The sequence below is a fragment of the Aplysia californica genome, unplaced genomic scaffold, assembly GCF_000002075.1.
Source record: "Aplysia californica isolate F4 #8 unplaced genomic scaffold, AplCal3.0 scaffold00003, whole genome shotgun sequence".
NCBI lineage: Eukaryota > Metazoa > Mollusca > Gastropoda > Aplysiida > Aplysiidae > Aplysia > Aplysia californica.
The window spans coordinates 1,920,503-1,941,314 of NW_004797273.1; the positions used below are offsets into that span (position 1 = coordinate 1,920,503).

The window sequence follows — 20,812 nt, forward strand, 5'->3', positions numbered from 1 at the left end:
CCTTTTTTTCCCAGTGAAAAAGAATCAAGCAAGTATTTGTAAACCACACATCCTTTCCACCGCCCAATCCTTCTCATAATTTGATTTCGGAACACCATTGTCTGTACAATAATCAAAGAGTCAGGCTCTTCATTTTGCCTGAAAGGAGCGTGGGTTCGGTGTTCGTTCCGGCGTGGGAGTCACCGCCGCATGCAGAAGACGTGAGTTTAATTCCCATGTGGGAAGAATCTTTATCAAGACGTATTTTATCGGGTCTTTCTCCTTGGACATTGTATCCCTCTCAACCCAGCCTATAGGATGGCCCTGGCATTTAAGATTGAAGCAGCCAACCTTCCATGCGATCAAAATTGTGTCAGAAGGGGCATGCAATATCTGCAAACTACAATTACAATGACTCTTCACAAGGATAAGACGATAATTCATGGAGTACACCTCCAAAATGTCAGAGGGGGCGTACAATACCTTACAACTACAATTACAATCGTTTTTCACATGGATAAGAAGATAATTCATGGAGTATCTCTGTCCTTCTGTCGAGATAGGTCCCACGTACACACTCTGGGTTGATCCTGAGAGGCAAGGTCACGCAGTTCACCTTTTATATTATTATCTTAATTGGGTAGTCTTAATTGGGTAGATGGTATTGTATGGGATTTATGTGAATTAAACACTCTACGTTACGTTCCTCCACATTTAACGTCCAACTCCGAAAGGACTGAACGATGTCGCTTGAGAGGGAGGAGCAAGAGGAGAAGCAGAAGCAGAAGGGGGAGGGGGGGAATAAGATATGTAGAACTGCTCTACTTTGAAAATGTCTTGTATTATGCACAGCACGTATTTCAGTTTTGCCAACCAAAATCAACAGAATGTAAAATGTACAAAAATGTATTTAAAAATCATAAACTCTTGAAATCAATGTCCTCACTTTTTGTGTTTTATGCTTTTAATCTCAAACAACAGTATTGGCATCTGTATAGTATGTGTCACAACGTGGTGGAATCGGGCACTCGTCAATTTTTTCACATATATGGTTATAGGTATCATCTTAAAACTGGTTCATTTGCCTTCCTTCTGGTGAAAAAAATGTCCATTTACGTTGAACAGAAGTTGAAATATTTGCAAATGAAGTGAGTAAACCTATCCACCACAGTATACAGACCCCGCGACCTGCCTCTGACAAAGTACATTCCACATTAACCCATCTTTAGCCAACGCCCCCAAGCCCCCCCCCCCCCCCCCCCTGGGTTCTCAGAGGTGAAATTAGCTAGAAAATGGCTGCCAAAGTTTCGAAACTTCCTTAGCCAGAGAATTTTTTTTCAGTAAAATCCACACAAAAATAAGTTTTTCACTGGACATAAAAGGCCTTGAGCAAAAAAAAGGAAATTAGAAAAAAATTGGATTTCTGCCCCCAAAAAGCCGATTTCTTTGATTTCATTATTTTGACGAGCACCTGATTTCACCACGCTGCCTCAAATATATACCTACACATTGTTGCTCATTGCGTCCAAAAGAAAACGTTAAACAATACAATATTACTCTCATCTTGCAGGAACAGCGCAAGAAATGAAGGCGAAGTCATAATAAGTACAAAAAGCCATAAAATAAATATATAACCACAGGAACAGAGTGAACTTCAGAGGAGGGTCTCTTAGAGAAGGACAAGGGATTCACGGAGGGCGGGAGGGGGGGCTCTTGTGGCCTAGAGGTTAAGGTGTTGGCCTCTCATTCACAGGTCCCGGGTTCGAATCCAAGTAGCGACCGAAAAATTTTCTTCTCTAAAATTGTCTCCTTTAACCTCATTTCCTGCTCTCCAACACTGTTCTGTCGTCTGATTTCGTCTCCTCTTTCTGTCCCCACCCCCTCATCTCCTTTGCCTCCTCCTCTGGGCTCCTGACTCTTTCTGCAGCCTTTCTACTGCTACTCCTAGGCTTCTTCTTACTTCTGTCTTTCAGCCACACCCCTGATCTTCTGGTAGGAAAGATCTACACCTAGCCTTCTCGGACAACGGCGAAAAATCTCTGAGGCCCGTGTGCAAGATGCGCGCGTTTAAGATCCCTTGGTGGTCTAAAATCAATAAGAGTAGGCTTCGGCGGCACCCGGCAAAATTCAGAATTTCCTACCAACGGAAAAAGTTAAATGTGTCCTGTACGTTCATATGACCGTATGCAGTTGTGAGCGCCGTGGGTAAAACACTTACCAAACAAAACAACAACAAAAACTGATGGCGGGAGGGTTGAAAAGGGGGGGAGGGAGGGGGATGTTGATCACCCTTGATTCAGTGTTCTCTTTTTCCAGACCTGATAAATGAAAATCCCTTTTCCCCTCAAAGTTTCAGGAGTTTTTAAAAATGCTACGATAACTGCATATTGAATTATTTCTTTTTTTTCCATTAGGTGTGATACTGAATAGACACCACACCCCACACTGGATATGGGTTGCTAAGATATGATAAGTTTTATCTGAAGAAGAAAATTTTTTTGATTGCAGCCTGTCTGCTTGCTGGTCGTCTTAACTTGGCCATTCATGAGCCAGCAATGTTTTCATTTGTTTGGATTTCCCATGAATATTTTGTGAAGCCATTCAGAAAAGTCAGTCTAAAATGCTGCCCCAAGCTATCCTAGATCAATATTACAAAGGGTGCAGTGAGTTTCCAATGTAACTAAATATACACCCAGTTTTAGATCTTAAGACAAGCCTATGATTTCATGATCATGAAGTAGGGAAAATCTTTCTGAAGTTGAGAATAAATACTTTGAATTTCGACATTCAAATATTAGCAAAAGAAATCACCACACAGTATTGCAATGAATAAATTTTTACAGAGCTACAAAAGACAGCATATCTTCATTCCATATTAGTAAACATATTCAAAACTGCTGTAGCACTTACCAGGAATATTACCTTTGCTTTTCGTCTACAAATTTGAAACGCCTCCTGCAGTAGGTTCTTATAATTAAATTAATTTGAAAATCTAATATAGCAGAACAACTAAAATGAATCAATCTATAATCCGTCAGTTTGAGCCAGGTTTTTTTTCCTGCTTGTATTATGGATTCTACTTTAGTGTAACGCATTGCACTGTTTTACTTAATAAGAGAAGAAAAAATCACTGACAAATATTGACAACTTCATCATACTATTCCTAGTAGTAAACAACATTACATAACATCCGTACCTTTTGAATAACTAATGGAATTTAATTATTACTGAATTACTTGTTCTACAGGACAGTATAGTTTGTGTCAAGGAGTTGAAGTTCAAGGTCTTTGGCAAACTCAAAGAGTACTGGTATGAGCTTTAACTCTTTATCTGCTTGGGGTTTTGAACAGATATTGTTGGGGTTTTTCCCTTTGATTAAATTCTGATCAAGGGTGTTTCATTAAAAAATCAGTATTTAGATCAAATACGCTGAAATATAGTTGTAGCATATACCAAAATGTCCAGAAATTAATGAACTTTTATAAAATGTGCATTTTGTTGTAAAATTTATATATATTTTTATGTTACCCAATCATAAACACGCCCATAATTTTTTTTCTTCACACAAAAGTTGAGGAAACATAAAATCATGACTTCCCATTAGAAAGCTTCGAATTCACGTTTTATCGCATCCATGAATGCAATCTTGCAGTGAGCGGCTCCCAGCAGATAAAGAGTTAAAAATATGGGTACATTGTAAAACCAAAGAAAACATTTTACAAAATAAATTATAATTTTAAAAAATATGTTATAATTATTATAATCATTTACATGAAATTGTATTTACAAACATCATCCAAGTCATGTGGTGGTTGATAGTTTACAATAAGTTTGAAAATATGAATAGCAACTTTTGGACAGTATAAATATTTTATTTGGATTTAAAGTGACTAATTTTGTGTTGTTTCAACGCAACAAACAATACAAAGGATGAAACAACAATGTTGTGGTGTTATTTGTGTAAAGGAAAGAAAAAGTCAACAAATCATGGCTGAGGCTGACAAAAATGAGTAATTTTTAAAAAACAATTCATATTGCATCTTTGAATCAAGGACCATTGCTTGTAGTAGGGACTGTTCAACAACTGAAATACCCATGAAAATTTTCTATGAATGAATTCACTGAAAGAAGGGAACTTTATACTGCAAAAAAACATATGTTTAACGCAGAAGGATATATTCACTGTAAAGACTATATGAAATACTCATAAGTAATAAAACCAAAAGCGCTCCGTACTGCAATTCAAAACAAACCATGGAGAGGCACACAAGGTTAGAATGGACGGGGGTCACCTGAGGGTTAATTTTTTTAATCATGGACGGATTCTGTTCAAACTTTACATACAAACTAAACCTGATGAGGCCAGGACAAGTGAGATTTTCTTAAAGCTCACAAACTACAATAAAGAATTCTCACACAGCAATCATGCAGCTTGCTGTTTTGGATGAAGAAACTTAAACTCTCTAACACAAAAAAAAACAAAATTTCAATTGTTTTATATCAAAAATATTTTTTTCTGGTCGTTTACAATAGGGTTAAGGAGAAAACCCATTTTCTTAATAAATTCCAAACTTTAACTCTCACACCATTCTGTGATGAAGTATACACAAGGTTGTTCTATAACATTTTTTTGCACTTATAATCGGCAAGTAGGAACATTAAGTTGACCAGTGCACAAGCAGTACAAAAAAGAGGCCCTGAAAAATCTGTACCGCCAATTTTATGCCAAAAAATAATCTGAAATTATGCAAACTGAGCCCAAAACTGTGAAATTATGCGATTCTGTTAATTTTAACAAAGAATGATAAAGGAAAGTAATCAGAAATTATGCCAAAAAATGATCACATTTTGCTAAATTATGCGGGGTGCATAAAACCCCAGGGACAGGAAAATAGACAGCAGATTGATTAACAACATTGTCAGTTCCATGTCCTGAAAAGGGAAAAGAGAAGTTTTCAGAAAGGAAACTTTTAAAAAAACCAGCTGAGGAAACAGTCTCTACAGAATACCATCAGTTTAAACAATTAAAAAAGACAGGCCTGTCTGGTTCATTGAATGTGATGGATTAATAAACAAAAACAAAACCCAACATTTCCCATAAAATAGGTTAATCCTAATATGCATATTATCACAGAGTAATGAAACAGATGCACTCATGCAACTTCTGTGTGAGCGCTTCACTTCTTTCTGGAGCGAGTATGAGCGGCTGCCACCTCTGCCTCAGACATTCCTAACAGCTGTCTCAGTCTCAAGATTTCTTGCTTGTACCTACATAGAGAAAAGATAAAAGAAAAAAAATCAATACAGTTAGTAGAAAGCCACACAAACTTTGTAAGACCTTGAAAAAGACAGTAATTACTTCGACCCATAAATTGAATATACATAATGATGAGCCAGTAAATTGTCTTAACAAGTGCCCAACAGATCTTGCATTTCTTGTTGAACTTCAACCAGATTGTCTATGAACCTATAACACACCAACATATTTTTTCGATAAACTCAGCCCCTCTCAAGAGGCTAGATTTGGGTATTCATATGACCTTAGAGCATGCATCAGAATAACATTGTGTATGCATCTAGCTTAAGATTATTATTGTTTATATTACTGTTCATTTATACTATGCATGTGACTGTAAGCCTGCATGTGTGTGCAAGTTTGTGTGTGTGTGTGTGTGTGTGTGTGTGTGTGTGTGTGTGTGTGTGTGTGTGTGTGTATGTGGTGAAACACCAAACCCATGTGCCAGGATCTGAGCAATAAAGATGTATCTTATCTCTTATCTTATCCCTATCTCCCCTTTTGGTCAAAACTGACTTATCTTTACCACGGAGCAAATATCTGTCCCGTCTCATTCTCAGATACAGGTCTGACTTCCGAGCGGTCATTTGGATGGTTATTTATGCAGGTGGAACCAAAACTTAATTCTTCATTCAAATTTTTATGTGAACAGAAGACACTTTTTCCTTTCCAAACTGCTCAAAGTAGAGTGAAGCCACTCTCATTCTAGAGAGTTAACCCTTTCAGCCCTTCGGTGGCGCGCAAAAATAAATGTATGCCTCTCTCTCTCTTGCCCCTTTAAACTCCTACTGGAGCACTGGCCATCAACAACATTTCTCCAGCAAAGCCTGTCCTGTGCATCCTTTTCTAGCTGTTTCCATGATGTCCCCGCCTTTTCCACTTCCGTATGTATAGCTTGCCTGAATTTCATCTTGGGTCTTCCTTTCTCACGTTTTCCTTGTGGATTCCACGTCAACGCTTGTCTGATGATGCTTGTCGGGGGTCTCCTCAGGGTGTGCCCAATCCATTTCCATTTCTTCACCTGGATGTCTTCCTTTACTGGCCTTTGGCTTGTTCTTGCCCACAATTGAGCATTAGTTACTCGACCTTACCACTTGATCCCCACTATCCTTCTTAGACATCCATTTATGAAGCTCTGCAGTTTCCTTGCTGCTGATGCTGTGAGCCTCCATGTCTCTGAACCATACAGTAGATCAGTCTTCACGTTTGTTTTGAAGATCCTCAGCTTGGTGTTCAATCCCAGTTCTTTAGACATCCATATATTCCTGAGGATGATGAATGCTGCTCTCACGTATGCCTAGCCACCATTATAGTGGTGAGCAAGACGCCATCCCCAACCCGGCCCGCCTAAGACAAAACGCGTACTGAAAACCGCATTTACTACACAAGACTGTATTGAATATTTTGAAAATCTCTCTGAATTAGATGCTGGTAATGACAAAGACAACCCTGAGTGGGATATGGAACGCGATTCTGGTAACCAAATAAATGTTAATAATATATAGGTCAGAAGCTCAGGCAGAGGGGCACGGTAGCCTCAGGAGGTCAGGTCAATTTTTGTCGGCCAATTCGCTACTCTAAGGTATCGAATAAACGAGGTGGTTGGAATAAAAGGGGGGGGGGGGGCACATTCAGCCTCATACCCCTGTACTACTAGTAGTAGGAACAAATCTGTTTTATTTCTCCTTCAGTGAATAAAAGAACAAGAGATTATGAAATTTAAGTGATTTTAGTAAGTTCCTGTGACAACTTTTCCCATTTAAGAACAAACCAGTTTCATTAAAAAATATAAACCAATGTACAAAAGTTTTTGAAATGCACAGAAAATTGGGGTAGCCAACCGGGTACCGGTTCTAATACCGAGGGTAATTTGCCATTTACAAAAAAAGAAATTTCATGCAGATATCTAGATATAATGTTTTACATAATCTTCGGTCGTGGCAAGCTGGAAAATAATAAAACGGGGTGTATGGAATAAGGAGCACGGGGTGTGAAAAAAAAAATCTGAAAATTAATGAGGGGGGGGCTTACTCGATACCTTTGAGTGCTGCATAAAGCTTTAGTTATATCCCTCTCACCTGACAAGATGGCAGTCAATGTAATCCTGACTCTCCTTAAGCTGCTGCTGCAACACCTGGTTCTCGCTCAGCAGACGAGCCCGCTCCTGTTCTAGCTGTTGCTGTGTGTTCAGCGTGAACTCTCTCAGCTGTTTCCTCAACGCTCCCCATAGGTCGGAGCGAGCCGACACCGTGCTGTGTTGGAAGGGAAGGTAAGTGACTGTCAGTCACAGTGACATAAGCATCAACCTGCGTTTTCATGCAGAGCCACCCAGAGCAGCTCTTATCTATCGCCCCCTTTCTTCACATCTCTTTCCTCTCTTCTTTATTCTTTTCCACTTACATTTCAACCCTTTTTTCTGATGTCACTGTATAGCATTTTTTATTCTGAACATTTCTAAAAGCTACACATCGGATTATTATCATATTTAGATGTTTCTCTATATATTAACTTTTAGTGAGACCACCCATGAGGTCACGTAGTGGTAAAAAATTATTCGCACCCTGAGTCAAAATTGTCTGCAGGCTGAATCAGTTAAACAATGACACTCTTCAAAAGTGGCACGTAGATGTCTGAAACACAAGGGGCGCTACACTTTGGTCAGAAAAACTAATGCACGTGTAACAATAAATATAGCCTTTCTATTGGTTGCCCACCACAAATCTCTAATGAAAAAATGCAAATGGTTTCACACTAATAAAAGTACATAGAATTATCGTGACTTCTGATTTTGTCATTTCATTGATCATGCCGTTGTTTTCTATTTTCTGCAAATTTACAAGAAATCATACCCAGCTGAATAATCATGGGAATAGTAAAACATGTCCATAGGACATACACAGGGGAATAAACAGACAAAAACCCATGTTACTCACGTCAAATCTGCAAAATTTTCCTTCCCATCACCTCCAAATAGGCCATACTGAAATAAAAGCACATTTCAGAAGTTTTAAAAAATGACAAAAATAGATCATTTTCCTGACTGCGGTTTCTTAATTTCTGCTGCCGCAGCACTGACATTCCACAGGTACATTACAAATGTTGAAAGAACATCCAATTAACGGGACTTTTCTTTTCATTGACACTTTGTGTGTCACTTACAGACACCTTCTCCATTTGAAACCACTCAGTCTCACAGGGTTCTCATTTAAGTGATATATTGGAAAAAGGCCACACCTGTCTGATGTCATCATATGAAAAATGAATAGGTAAAAACCTAAGCAGTGCGCACTCTGAATAAAGCACCTCCTGGGAGATAACACAATGTGATTAGGTGTCAAATTTCCTCTGTGAATTTTTAAACGTGCTGTAAAGGTTTCTTTAGTTTTTGAAAAATTCCACCATGGCTTCAGCGTTCTAAACTGGAGCTGTACTTGAGAGTTTTTCACTATATCGGCCCTTGGTACCGTAAGTGTTAAACAGTGTACCCGATACAGGCTTACCTCATCACTGCACTTTCAGCTATTAAATCTTAAACATTTTTTCTCATTTCTTACCCGCAGTTTGACGGCATCCAATTCGTTCTTGACTTTGCCCAATTCTCCTTTGGTCCTGTCCAATTCTTTCAAGTGAGAAGATTGCACTTCGGAATCTCCAAGCCTTAACTCATCCTCGCCCGGACCGAGATCTACTCTATCAAAGCCACGAGCCTCACACGTCTGACGAAGGTTCCTACAGAAAAAGGGAGAGGGATATCAAGTAAAAATAAAAGATTAAGATTAAAGCATCAAGGCATAAAATATCTTATTTGTGACAAGGCTATTCTTCTTTTTTCGCCTTTGAGTACTGACTATTTAATACTAAGATGGTCAAAATGGATTCCAATTGTGAAAAAGTATTCCTGTAAAGAGTTTAAGTAAGTACAGATAAAACATGATAAAGCAAAAGTGGCACAATGTGCGTATGTGTGTGTGTGTGTGTGTGTGTGTGTGTGTGTGTGTGTGTGTGTGTGTGTTTTGTGAAAGAGAGAGAGATAGAGAGAGAGAGATAGAGAGAGAGAAAGAGAGAGAGAGAGAGAGAGATAGAGAGAGAGAAAGAGAGAGAGAGAGAGAGAGAGAGAGAGAGAGAGAGAGAGAGAGAGAGAGAGAGAGAGAGAGAGAGAGAGAGAGAATAGGGTACAACACTGTTCAGAATCACTTTTTTGAGGGGGGGGATATTTCTGGAGGACATCTAATCTAAAAGCTTTGCCCATGAGAGCTTTCGGATAGCATATTTATGACACAATTGTCCACAGCGGTATGTTTATGTATTATATTCACTAAACATCTTATGACCTTAACCCAGGAAGTGCGTAGGCCTTATATAAAGGGCATAGAAGCTGACCTTTTTCAACAGAAAGTTTAAGTATTCCTTATTTGGAAAATGATGTAGTAAATTACAGGTCAAAGTTATAAATAGTGACCAATAACTTTGCTAGTTATCTTGACCTCGTAGAGCGTCTTTTGGCCAAGATATCAATAGATAAAGTGACGCAGTCTAGCTGAGCGACTACACGCCATGTGTTATCACTTGTTCCGCTGTGCTAATGTACTAATTGTTGACGTCATCATGTTTTGCATTTTGTTTGCATTTATTTGAATTCTTATCTTTTTTGAATGGCTCATTCTATCAGCTTTAAGAAAAGATATGGTTTTATATGCCTTTTATCATCTGCTGAGCCGTAAATGGTCAGTTTTCCGTAACAGGTCTCCATCTCGAGTATCTCAGCGGATATCCCCCCGCCAAACCCCCATGTTTACAACCGATCGGCCGTGGTGGCAGGGCATTTTGGGCAGGTTACTTCCGGTGAAACGCTGAGCGCTTCTAGGGTTAAGATTCCATTGATCATACGTTATTGAACAATTTTTCAGTGTGTGAGGTAGAGGTTACTAAAGCTCTCAATAGGTTCTAAGTATAAGTTACAGACAGTTCCACAGACAACATAGCATGATAAAAACACAAAGCTCCGTGTGACCTGTATGCAATCAGGACTTGTTCGTAGCTATGTGTTGTGGTCTGCAATCTCTTTCTGTAAGCTTGAGCGGCATGGCTGAGCTGGTCCTCTCGCTCGCGGTGTGACCTGCGGATGTCCTTCAGCATAGAGTCCACGTAGTCTCTCATTCTCTTCTCCTGGTGGTGTCCTGGAACCCCACTACCTTTGTCCACGTATTCCTGGAGATCAAAGCAAAAGTATACAAAAGAGTCATTTGTTTGATGAGTGTGCTTCTTAGAGTGGCAGATGAGCACAGAGGAAGTGGGGGAGGGGTGATGTTGGGGGGGGGGGGGGGGTTGGTGGGTTTTGAGAGAGAGAGAGAGAGAGAGGGGGAGGGGGAGTGGTGGTGTTAGAGGGAGAGAGAGGGGCAGAGGGGGGGGGGGGTTGTTATGGGAGGGGGGGTTAGGGGGTAGGTTGAATACATTATACAATACTACATCATAACAGTTTGGGAATGGGTTTTTTTTACATTCAAAGTGGGTTTGTTTTTTTTTATGATAAAAATGTAAAATGCATCATTAACTTACTGGTGCGCATTTCACTCCTCAATCTCAACAACGTAAAGAGTTACGCGATTTCACAAAAATATTAAGAAAAACATTGTAAGTCTGTCTACAAATGACTGTCTATGTTAAGAAGGTCTCTAACTATACTTACAGCAATGTCCTCCACATATTTCACCAGCCTTGCCCTGAAATCTTCACCTAAATCTTTAACTTTATGTTGCAAACGGTTAGTTTGTGTTTCAAGTGCCTCCTTTTCTCCACGCAAAGTGATAAGTTTCTGAAACACAAAGAAACAAATAATATAAACATTGGGGTGCTACAAACCTGAATGCCCATATAACACTGATTGTTCATTTGCCTTCCTTTTGATTAAAAAAACAACAATCTGTCATGAATAGAAGTCGAGATATTTGCGACTGAGTGAGGTGAGGGTTTGCATGGTTTCAGAGGTAAAATTAGCAATAAAATGGCCGACAACGTTTATTAGCTTCCATTGCTTGAGAGTCTTGGGAAACTAATAATTTACATTTTTTGTGCCTTTAATGAACATTGTTCAGTAAAAATCCACACGGAAATGAGTTTTTAAATGGACATATATAAAGTGTTGAGCCAAAACAACAAAACATTCGATAAAAATTGCCAAACTGGTGGCAAAAGCCGGTTTTCTCGATTTCACTATTTTGACAACTGCCTGATTTCACCACAATGCCTCACATATACCCAAAGACAGACCCAAGGCCATGTTGTGGCACATTTTGAATTACACTACACAAATCAGATACACAAAGTTGCATATTTCATAATAAGTGTTGTTGTTGTTGTTGTTGCCTCTTTCAGTTAAAGATAAAGAAAACTGAATTGAAAAATCTACATGAATGATGAAACTTTATGATTCTTTATTTTTCCAAGTGTCCCAAAACTATGCATCTTCAAGTGTTTTTGAATCTGTACTAATATGTTCTCATTATAATTACTAAATGAATTCCAAAAGTGATAATCAATCATATAATAAGAGCATTCAGCTATTACAGAGGTACATCTACAAAATGGGTGTATAAGTGGTCTTTTTAGGTATTTCAGCACGCATACCATATCCAATGATATTTACCGCATTCAGTTCCGATATTTTCTGCTGCCTTTCTCTTGCCAAAGTTCTTGTGTCAGCCAGTTCTTTCATCAAAGTTGACCTGTATTTGTAAAGGTGACAAGGTCAGCCACAGAATCATTGACATCAAAATGAACTATAGAAACAATAAAACATTATGCTTTAAAATCAGCCTTAAACTTATTTCAGTTTAATTTATGTAATCCTACAAGCTGAACGAGAGGCAAAGAAATGTTAAAAGTTCTAGAACATTTCCCCCATAATCCTTTGTTTATTGAAAATTAAGCCAAAAATTCACACCCTGAACGCAGATAGTACCAGATCTAAATTAAAATAACATTTGACTTTCCGCATTTAAAAAAACCTGAATATTGATTGGATTGTACTATTGAGAATTCATGAAAGAGTATGATTAGTGAGCATAGCCTAGATAAATGCAACAACGAAAAAAAACGTTTTAGACATCAGTCAACATACTTTTCATAATGTAAACAATGAGAGAATATGTTAAAAGTGACTAAGATTGACTAAGAGTGAATAAGGATAATACTTTTAACTGTCAAGACCACGCATATATTTTTTTAAAATTCAGTAATTTTTTAAACTACATTTTTTAGAAACTATCTTCCCTTCAGTCTAAACCTTCTTTTTTTTTCAAACTGAAAAGAACAACAACTAAAATTAGGATACTTACATTCTTGATTCATATTTCTTGTAATCATCTCCATGTTCATTCTTCAGTCTCGTTATTTCAGAATCAAATTTCCTTTGACTTGCAAATAACTGAAAGCAAGCCGAAGATGAATGCGAATAAACACCATGCCTTGACATTACAAAGTACCTGTGTAAGCATTTATGATCAACAAAGTCGCATTCATTCAATCTTTCACTTCCTCCCTCATCTCCTTATCCATCATCATCATCCAGAGCCAGATCTGCGACAGACATCGTCAATCATGGTTCTCCATTCATTCCTTTGCTCGGATGCTCTCAAAAAAGCTACGTTTCCCTGATCTTTCCCTGTTACCCATTTGTTTAGGTTGCATAAGTATGCCGTTCTGAGCCTACCCCTGACTTATTTGCCTTCAATTTTGCCAGTGAGAGCTAGATGTTCAAGACCCTTATGTCTATTCAGGTGTTCCAAAATCCATCCACACATAATAAAAGTACTAGTTTTTCTACAAAATAGAAAAAAAAATATTTTTACAAAAACTGAGGACAGTTGCTCAGTACTGTACAAGGCAATACATTTCTGATTTTAAACATAAAACTTAGGTGAATAAATTTCCATTTTGCAAGTTTCGATTGAAAGATTAACGATCACATACATTTATCGTATCTCTTATTCTTTTTTAATATTTGTATCTCTTACCCTGTCATATTTACATGGGGAATCAGGCGTTCGTCAATTTGGAGGCACATAGATTTATTAAAAACATCTCAAAGCTTGGTCATTTGTCTTGTATTTGAGGGAAAAACAAATGCCCATCTATCTTGAAAAGAAATCAAGATATTTGCATTTGAAGGAAGTCAGGGTCACCTGGTATGAGAGGTAAAAAAAGCTGGAAATTTACATTTTTTCTGTTTTTCGGCAACATCCACACAGAAATGCATTTTTAAAAGGACATAAAAGATGCTGAGCCGAAAAAAATGTACTTTAAAAAAAATTGCCCACCGCCCACAAAAAGGCCGATTTCTTTGATTTCATTGATTTGACAAGCACCTGATTTCACAACACTGCTTCCCACATTTTATCACTCAACCTTTTTATATTATAGTTTGTATCTCTTATGCTTTCTGTTTGTATCACTTACCCTTTCTTCCACCATCTCCCTGTCCCTCTGAGTGCCAAGTATCTGGTCTGTCTGTGAGAAAATAAAACACCAAATATTCATCAACATGGTCACATCACTGAAAACAGCTTTTGGTACACCATTTGATCTTATATCTTGCTGACGGTCTATCAGTCTACCATTATACAATCAATTTATGGTACTGTTTGAGGAGCAGGTAGTTAGGGGTTGGGCTACTGGACTCGTAATCAGGAGGCTGCGGGATCGGGGGTTCGAGCCTCAGGCCCGCTGTTGTGTCCTTGGAAAAGGCACTTTACATGAATTTTCCTCACTTCACTTAGGTGGAAATGGGTACCCGGCCATAGACAGCGAAAGATCTTGTCAGTATGTTAGCATTTTAGCACCTATAAATCAGCAGCTTGCACTGTATACTTCCCAGGAAATTGAGATTGTTTTAGAATGCTATCAGGTCTGCTGGGGTAATAGGATAGATTGTAAAGCGCATTGATCTTTCTGTTGAACCGGATCTAATGTGCACTAGAGAAATGCTATTTATTATTATCATTATTATTACTATAGCTGTGCTGATGAATCAGGTACCTCGGCCCTGTAGCATCAAAACCTGTGGAAGAAGCCAATCTCAGATTGAGAGAGCTATTGAAACTTTTTTTAATGCCATAAAAACTCAGTCGTCTTCAAACAAAGACTTTCAGATAATGAAGTGTGTCTTAAAAATAACACTTTGCAGTCACACAGCCAGCAGTACAAAATACCCCATCTGGTCACCCAGTCGGGACAATGACTGCAACGGACTTTCTGAGCCTGGCGCAACAGGTGACCGAAACGGATAATTTTCACCTGCGCATTATTGCACTAAATGACTGCAAAGTGTTAAAAGACATGGAGGAAGAAACAGAGAGAGAATCAATTTATACATAATGTTTGATACTTAGTGCATTATGGCAGCAAAGTAAAGGGTCTTTTAGTTTAGCAAGTCCATAGGTTAGTCAGAATCGTTATTAGTTTTCTTAATGAAAAAGGGGAGGTGAGGGAGGAGGGCTATGATTTATCAAATCCATTTCTTTTATCCCCCCTGCAGATGGGGGGCCCATAGTTTTACTATGGGGAAGACAAGAACAACACCTGTCCTGATACTGTGTGTCATAAGAGGAGATCAAAGGTGCATTGGACTGGTCTCCCGAAAAGTGCCAGTTTGCGGAGGGCCAACTACCCAACACTGTAAAAACTGAAAGTTACAGAAACATGAACAAACACGGTTATTTATTTTTTATCTTGGGAGGCAGAGGAGCTTCTGTATCAGCAGGAACAATGAATGACAGTGGAAATTGTTGGATTGGAATCTACAGGGTAAAAGATCAAGAGGAAGACCGCGTGAAACCTGGAGAAGAATCACAGAAATTGATATACTGAAAAAGTGGGAAGACATGGAATAACATAAAGAGGCTAGCCCAGAATAAAGAAAGGTGGAAAGCGTTTGTTCGTGGCCTATACCCTGATGCAGGGTGAGAAAGGAAGACGATGATTTCTTTGATGATGCGGGGCTGGTAATGCAAGTGATGGCATAGACTGAGAGGGGAGAGAGGGGAGAGAGAGGAGGTGGGGACAGGGAGGAGGGGAGGGGGGTTGATGTGTACTACTATAAATACAACTGTGCTAGCCAGGGAAAGGGGCATATATTTAAAATACCTTGATTTTGCCTGAAGAGTTCTGGTTGACAAGGGCTTTAACCCGAGCAATTTCAGCATTCGGATCATCCACCATACTAGGATCACCATTGGTGAGGACCATGACTTGTCTCATGAGAGCAGCTTTGTTGTTCACCAAGTTGAGCAATTCAATAGCCAGGTTTTCATTTCTATGGCACTGAAATAGGCAAGACAAAATAGGCCAAGCTGATAAAGGTACAACAGAAGTGTCTGTTAGTTCAGTTATGAGGTTCTCTGGCCATGCAATACAGAAATACTTGGTCTTGGCATGAACTACAGTTACCTTTGGACACAGAGTAGTAGAAAAAAGCTGACTAGTTTCTGTTCCCTAACAATATTTCTCTAAATGCATGCTAACCAGTACTCATCATTTGTTCACATGAGTGGGTTCAAAAACTTGCCCCAATGTTTTGGTATGGACACTAAATGACAACAACAAAAAAGAAAAAAAAATGCCTCCTAATAAAAAAACCAAAAAAAAGAAATCAAACTGTCATTTTGAAAAGCAATTGGTTATCCATGACAAACTTAAATGTAATTGGGAAAAATCAAACATCAAATGATGAATATTATTTGACTTAAAGCATAGTTCCATCTATTTCATATCACAAAAACCGAAGCAATAAAATATAGAAATCTACATTGTCATTCAACATATGGAACTGCACTGTTACTAAAACGCTCCAAAATTGGGAGCATAGAATACAAGTGACCACTGGCCTTACAAGGCATTTTCTGCGAGAAAAACAATACTAATTTCAACTACTCATTTACACCTATGTGCTGAGTGAACCAATACTTTATAACTTACCTCTTTTTTGTGCTCATTAGTCAAGGCAAGATAGTTTGTCTTGAGGACAACGTACTCATCAGCCAGATCTTTTCTGTCTGTCTCCATTTCATTGAGACGCTCCTTTGCCCCCTTTGCTGCCCGATTGTGTCTATCCCGCTCATTGTGAATCTCAACCAGCTGGTTCTCCAACAGAATTATCTGGAAAAATTAAACTAAAGTGTTAAAAAATACTACAATTAAGAGAGGATAATGAATTACAAAATTGAGAGTATGTGTCAAGTATACATAACACCATAAGAATATGCACGTAGATGTCTTGGACAGTGTCATTTTCATAATAGAACAAAACGTAAGGAGGATGTGAGAAGTATGAGTTATTTGTACAGGTAAATATCTGGGACAGGTGGCCATAAGAGCAGATTCAACTGTACTTACCTTATTTGTCAGCTCAAAATTTGTAGCCTCAGCTTCCTCTTTGATCTTGTTATTTTCAATCTGCATCTCCACCAAGGACTGGGATACCTAAGAGGGACAAAAATAAAAAGAATTTAATATTTCTGTCATTGTAAAGTTCTTCACTATCAAATGTAAACATGCAGTATTTACCTTAAAAAGTAGCTTTTTTGGCATATTGTCACCGTCATTCATCATAGTTGTATGTTAAAATAGAAAGTTTTCAGTAGAAGCAGAAAATTGTTTTATTTTGAGCAAAATAGTATGTTTATACAAAATGTTTAACTCCCTATCTCTGGCAAGCAGCTCCCAATGGCTCACGGTCAGAACCGCTGTGTTGGTCAACCGCTGGCAGCTCACAATGGCTCACAGTCAGAACCGGTGTGATGGTAAACACTGGCAGCGGCTCGGGCACATTCCTTTTCGACGACTGCAAGGTTAAATACTTTTTAGCCATTGCCGAAAACAGGTCTCTTCAATCGAGAGTTCATTCATTAATTGAAGAACAATCAAAAAAGGTTCACTTGTTTTGATTTAATGACCAATTTAGTGACCTATATGTTACTTTTATATTTTTTTACCAAAAGAAAGCCCTGGCATAGTGGGTGCCACTCAGAGATAAAGGTTAATTCATCGAAATCCATGACTATTTTATGAAGAGAAATGAGACAAGGCTAATAAATGCTCTAATCAACTCTACAATAAACTTGCTTTCAATTTATTTCTAAATTTCAACACAGACTACAATGTTGGATGACAGGCAACGATATGAAAACACGGCAATGGTGTCACACGGTGGAATCAGGTTCTAGTCAATTTTTGGGCATGTAGAGTTATTGGTATCATCTTAAAGCTTGTTCATTTGTCTTGCTTTGGATGAAAATAAAAATCCATTTATCTTGAATAGAAGTCGAGATATGTGCGAATGAAGGAAAATGAGAGTCACCTGGTTTCAGAGGTAAAATTAGAGAGAAAATGTCCGTCAAAGATGAGTTATTTCCTTAAATTGAGAGTCCCTGGAAACAGAAAATTTACATTTTTTGTGCCTTCAATCAACGTTCTTCAGTAAAATCCACACGGAAATGTGTTTGTTAATGGTCATGAAAGGTCTTGAGCCAAAAAACGAAAATTTGATAAAACCTCACAAACCTGCGGAGAAATGCCAGTTTCTTCACTTTAATGATTTTGACGAACGCCTGATTTCACTACACTGCTTCACAATTTAATTTTCCACTCACCTTGAGTTTTTCTTCCTCACTGAGCAGCAGCTGCTGAGACAAATCAGTCTTGTTGCTGGTGACCTGGCCAAACTTGTTGGTGAGCTGATCCACCTTGAGAGACAGTCGCTCATTCTGATCTATCAGCACCAGCTGGAACAGAACAACAACGTGAGAAAGAGACAACAGTTGCTCATTTTTGTTTTTGTTTTCGTAGAAGTTTTACGGTGCTCGCAACTGCATAAGGTCATCCAAATTGCTCATTTTGATCTATCAGAACAGTAACATGTGTGAAAGAGACAACAGTAGCACATTTTGATCTATCAGCACATGCGTTTTAGTTTAAGATTTTAGTAGAGGTTTTACGGCACTCGTAACTGCATAAGGTCATATGAGCACCAGAAGATTAGAAGTGTTACAAGAGAGTAACAAACATAAAAAAGAAAGAGGGGAGATAAGGACGACAGATATTTGATAGGAAAGAAGAAACAAACCACACCAGAGCACCTGCCAAACACCCATATTAACATGTGTGAAAGAGACAACAGTCGCCCATTTTGATCTATCAGCACCAGCTGAAGCAAACAATAACATGGGTAAAAGAGACAAAGACACTGCTTCAATACCCTAAAATTACAACAAAGTTCAATTTTCTCAGAACCTAGTTTTGAGAAATCTGACATTAGAAATTATCTAATCTTGTCTCGTCTTGTGTAGTCTTATCTTATCTTATCTAACCTTATCTTATCTTATGTGTGCGCACACAAACACTTGCACACTCACTCACATACGCACATGCACACACACACACACAAACACACACTCACACACACACACACTCACACTCATGTTCACACACAAATACACACACACACACTCATGCACACACATGCTGCATATACATAAACACAAACACAGATTGATCCACATACATAACTTTGACAATGACAATGACGATCTTTATTCATCCCACAGGGAGAAATTAGTCTTGTTCGTTTACAATGGCAGTGGAATATTACAAAGGTTAGGTGCACTTACGCATACAAGACATTAGATTTAAACGTGTTTTACGAGCTGAAACAACCCGCTCCGAAAAACATTCTCACTCTCTCTCTCTTTCTCTCTGTCTCTCTCTGTCTCTTTCTCTGTCTCTGTCTCTCTCTGTCTCTTTCTCTGTCTCTCTGTCTCTGTCTCTGTCTCTCTCTCTCTCTCTCTCTCTCTCTCTCTCTCTCTCTCTCTCTCTCTCTCACTCTCTCTCTCTCTCTCTCTCACTCTCTTCTCTTTGTTTCATTTGTAGCACTGTGTATTCAGTAACCTCACGGCAGTTGGTACGAAAGAATTTCTATATCTGTTTGTTCTTGCTTTTTGGGAAATATATTCAGCTAACACAGACAACTTCAGTTCAGTCCAGTTGGAAGAACATCTCCCAAGATGACACAGAATCCATCATTTCCGAGTTTTAATTTTAAAAAGAGGTTTCCACAAGGATGCAACTACTCACATTTTCAGTCTGAAGCCGTCTAATCTCGGACTCAGAATCATCAACAGCAGGGATTGTAGTCGTTATGGTTTGTCCAACACCGGCTTGTGCTTTGAGATCCATGTTTCGAGCACGAGTTTGAGTAAGAAGAGCCTAAGAGATGAAAGAGGGGGGAAAGATCGAAAATTATCCCAAATGCGCTGAAAAAAATTATTATGATTTTTTGACTGTCATAGAAAAAGATTGTTATCACACCTGTGAGATAGATAGATTATAGATAAGTGCACCCCCAGCCTCGCCCCAAAAATCATGACTTAAAGCTTTAAACCCCATCGGATGCGTTCGGCGGTAATAACCTTGTTCCCAATCGGACGCTGGGATATTGGTGACAACTGTTTTGTTTAATTTATTGCTAATTTTAGCTTGTTTTACAGAATTATGCCCGAACCAAGTTTTTTTAGTAACGACTAAGCCTTTGTTTCCGCCATTTAGAAGTTGGGGGCAAGCTTTTGGGTTTATAATGAGACATAGTGCACCAGGTTTAGGTGACTGTAGAAAAAACTCCGGGAAATGGTGAAAAAAACTCAGGATTTAAAGATTTTAACAATCCAAATAGTCTATCTTTTCCAGAATTCATCTGCAAAATTTGATTTTTAACAAGGCCAACTTCCATTTTTGCATAAGTACTCTTTATGCTAATAGTCCTTTGACACAATCAGTCAATGCATTCTTTGTTTTCAGATCATAATATCTTTCTGGAGTTGTGGAAAGAAAGGCAAAATGAGGATAGTCTACAGTTAAAGAAAATGTTAATGGTATAAATATAAATGAGATGGCTATGCATATGAAGTTATTGTGTAGGCCTACATTACCTGCATAGCCAAATCAAGTCACAGGTTAATTTTACATCTAGACTCCAAAAAAAACTACGTCTGGAAAGAGTTAAAATCACAAACTTGACCTAATTAGCTTAATTTTATGCTCAGATGTTATTATTTTTAAAAACCCACAGAATTCAAAATTCTGAGTGGCTTGTCGCCCGATCTGGGGTGTCTAGCGTTTTGCTACTCAAACGAATTCGGTCGATTAGCCTGACACTACTGGCCCGTGGGGATTTCTGCGTACGCTCCCTTAAATCATGTGATCAATCACGCAAGATCAGTCACTCAGTCACTCCTTGTCCTCCATGTCAAGAGTCGGATTGGTACGACTTCCCCCATCTACCTAATTTTTCTCCCAGCTTATCAGTGGCATTCACTGGATTTATTGACACCAAATATGATTGGATATCCATTCTCTTTCTCCCTGAATACATCTTCAAAGAGAACAGTGCCTCAGAAAGACAGACTTTTAGGAAAAGCTCTTTATAGATCTAAAATATAGAAGACCTGCCACTCTATGCGTGTGTGCGTGTGTGCGTGCGAATTATCATTA

At 38.5% G+C, this 20,812-nt stretch overlaps 1 protein-coding gene across 2 annotated transcripts in view; it reads right to left on the reverse strand.

Moving 5' to 3' along the window:
- Nucleotides 1–2,387: 2,387 nt before the first annotated feature.
- LOC101861475 (coiled-coil domain-containing protein 78) overlaps nucleotides 2,388–20,812 on the reverse strand; it is a 53,405-nt gene continuing 34,980 nt past the window's right edge. For both annotated transcript variants that reach the window (XM_005089109.3, XM_005089108.2), the window contains exons 8-21: nucleotides 19,400–19,531; nucleotides 17,920–18,051; nucleotides 16,664–16,750; nucleotides 16,247–16,426; nucleotides 15,416–15,592; nucleotides 13,730–13,780; nucleotides 12,610–12,698; nucleotides 11,919–11,997; nucleotides 10,962–11,087; nucleotides 10,287–10,483; nucleotides 8,830–9,004; nucleotides 8,209–8,255; nucleotides 7,354–7,527; nucleotides 2,388–5,247 (exon numbers count right to left, since the gene is read on the reverse strand). In XM_005089109.3, coding sequence (XP_005089166.1) covers nucleotides 5,157–5,247; nucleotides 7,354–7,527; nucleotides 8,209–8,255; nucleotides 8,830–9,004; nucleotides 10,287–10,483; nucleotides 10,962–11,087; nucleotides 11,919–11,997; nucleotides 12,610–12,698; nucleotides 13,730–13,780; nucleotides 15,416–15,592; nucleotides 16,247–16,426; nucleotides 16,664–16,750; nucleotides 17,920–18,051; nucleotides 19,400–19,531 — 1,737 coding nt within the window. In that variant the 3' untranslated portion in view covers nucleotides 2,388–5,156. The remainder of the gene's footprint in view (nucleotides 5,248–7,353; nucleotides 7,528–8,208; nucleotides 8,256–8,829; nucleotides 9,005–10,286; nucleotides 10,484–10,961; nucleotides 11,088–11,918; nucleotides 11,998–12,609; nucleotides 12,699–13,729; nucleotides 13,781–15,415; nucleotides 15,593–16,246; nucleotides 16,427–16,663; nucleotides 16,751–17,919; nucleotides 18,052–19,399; nucleotides 19,532–20,812) is intronic.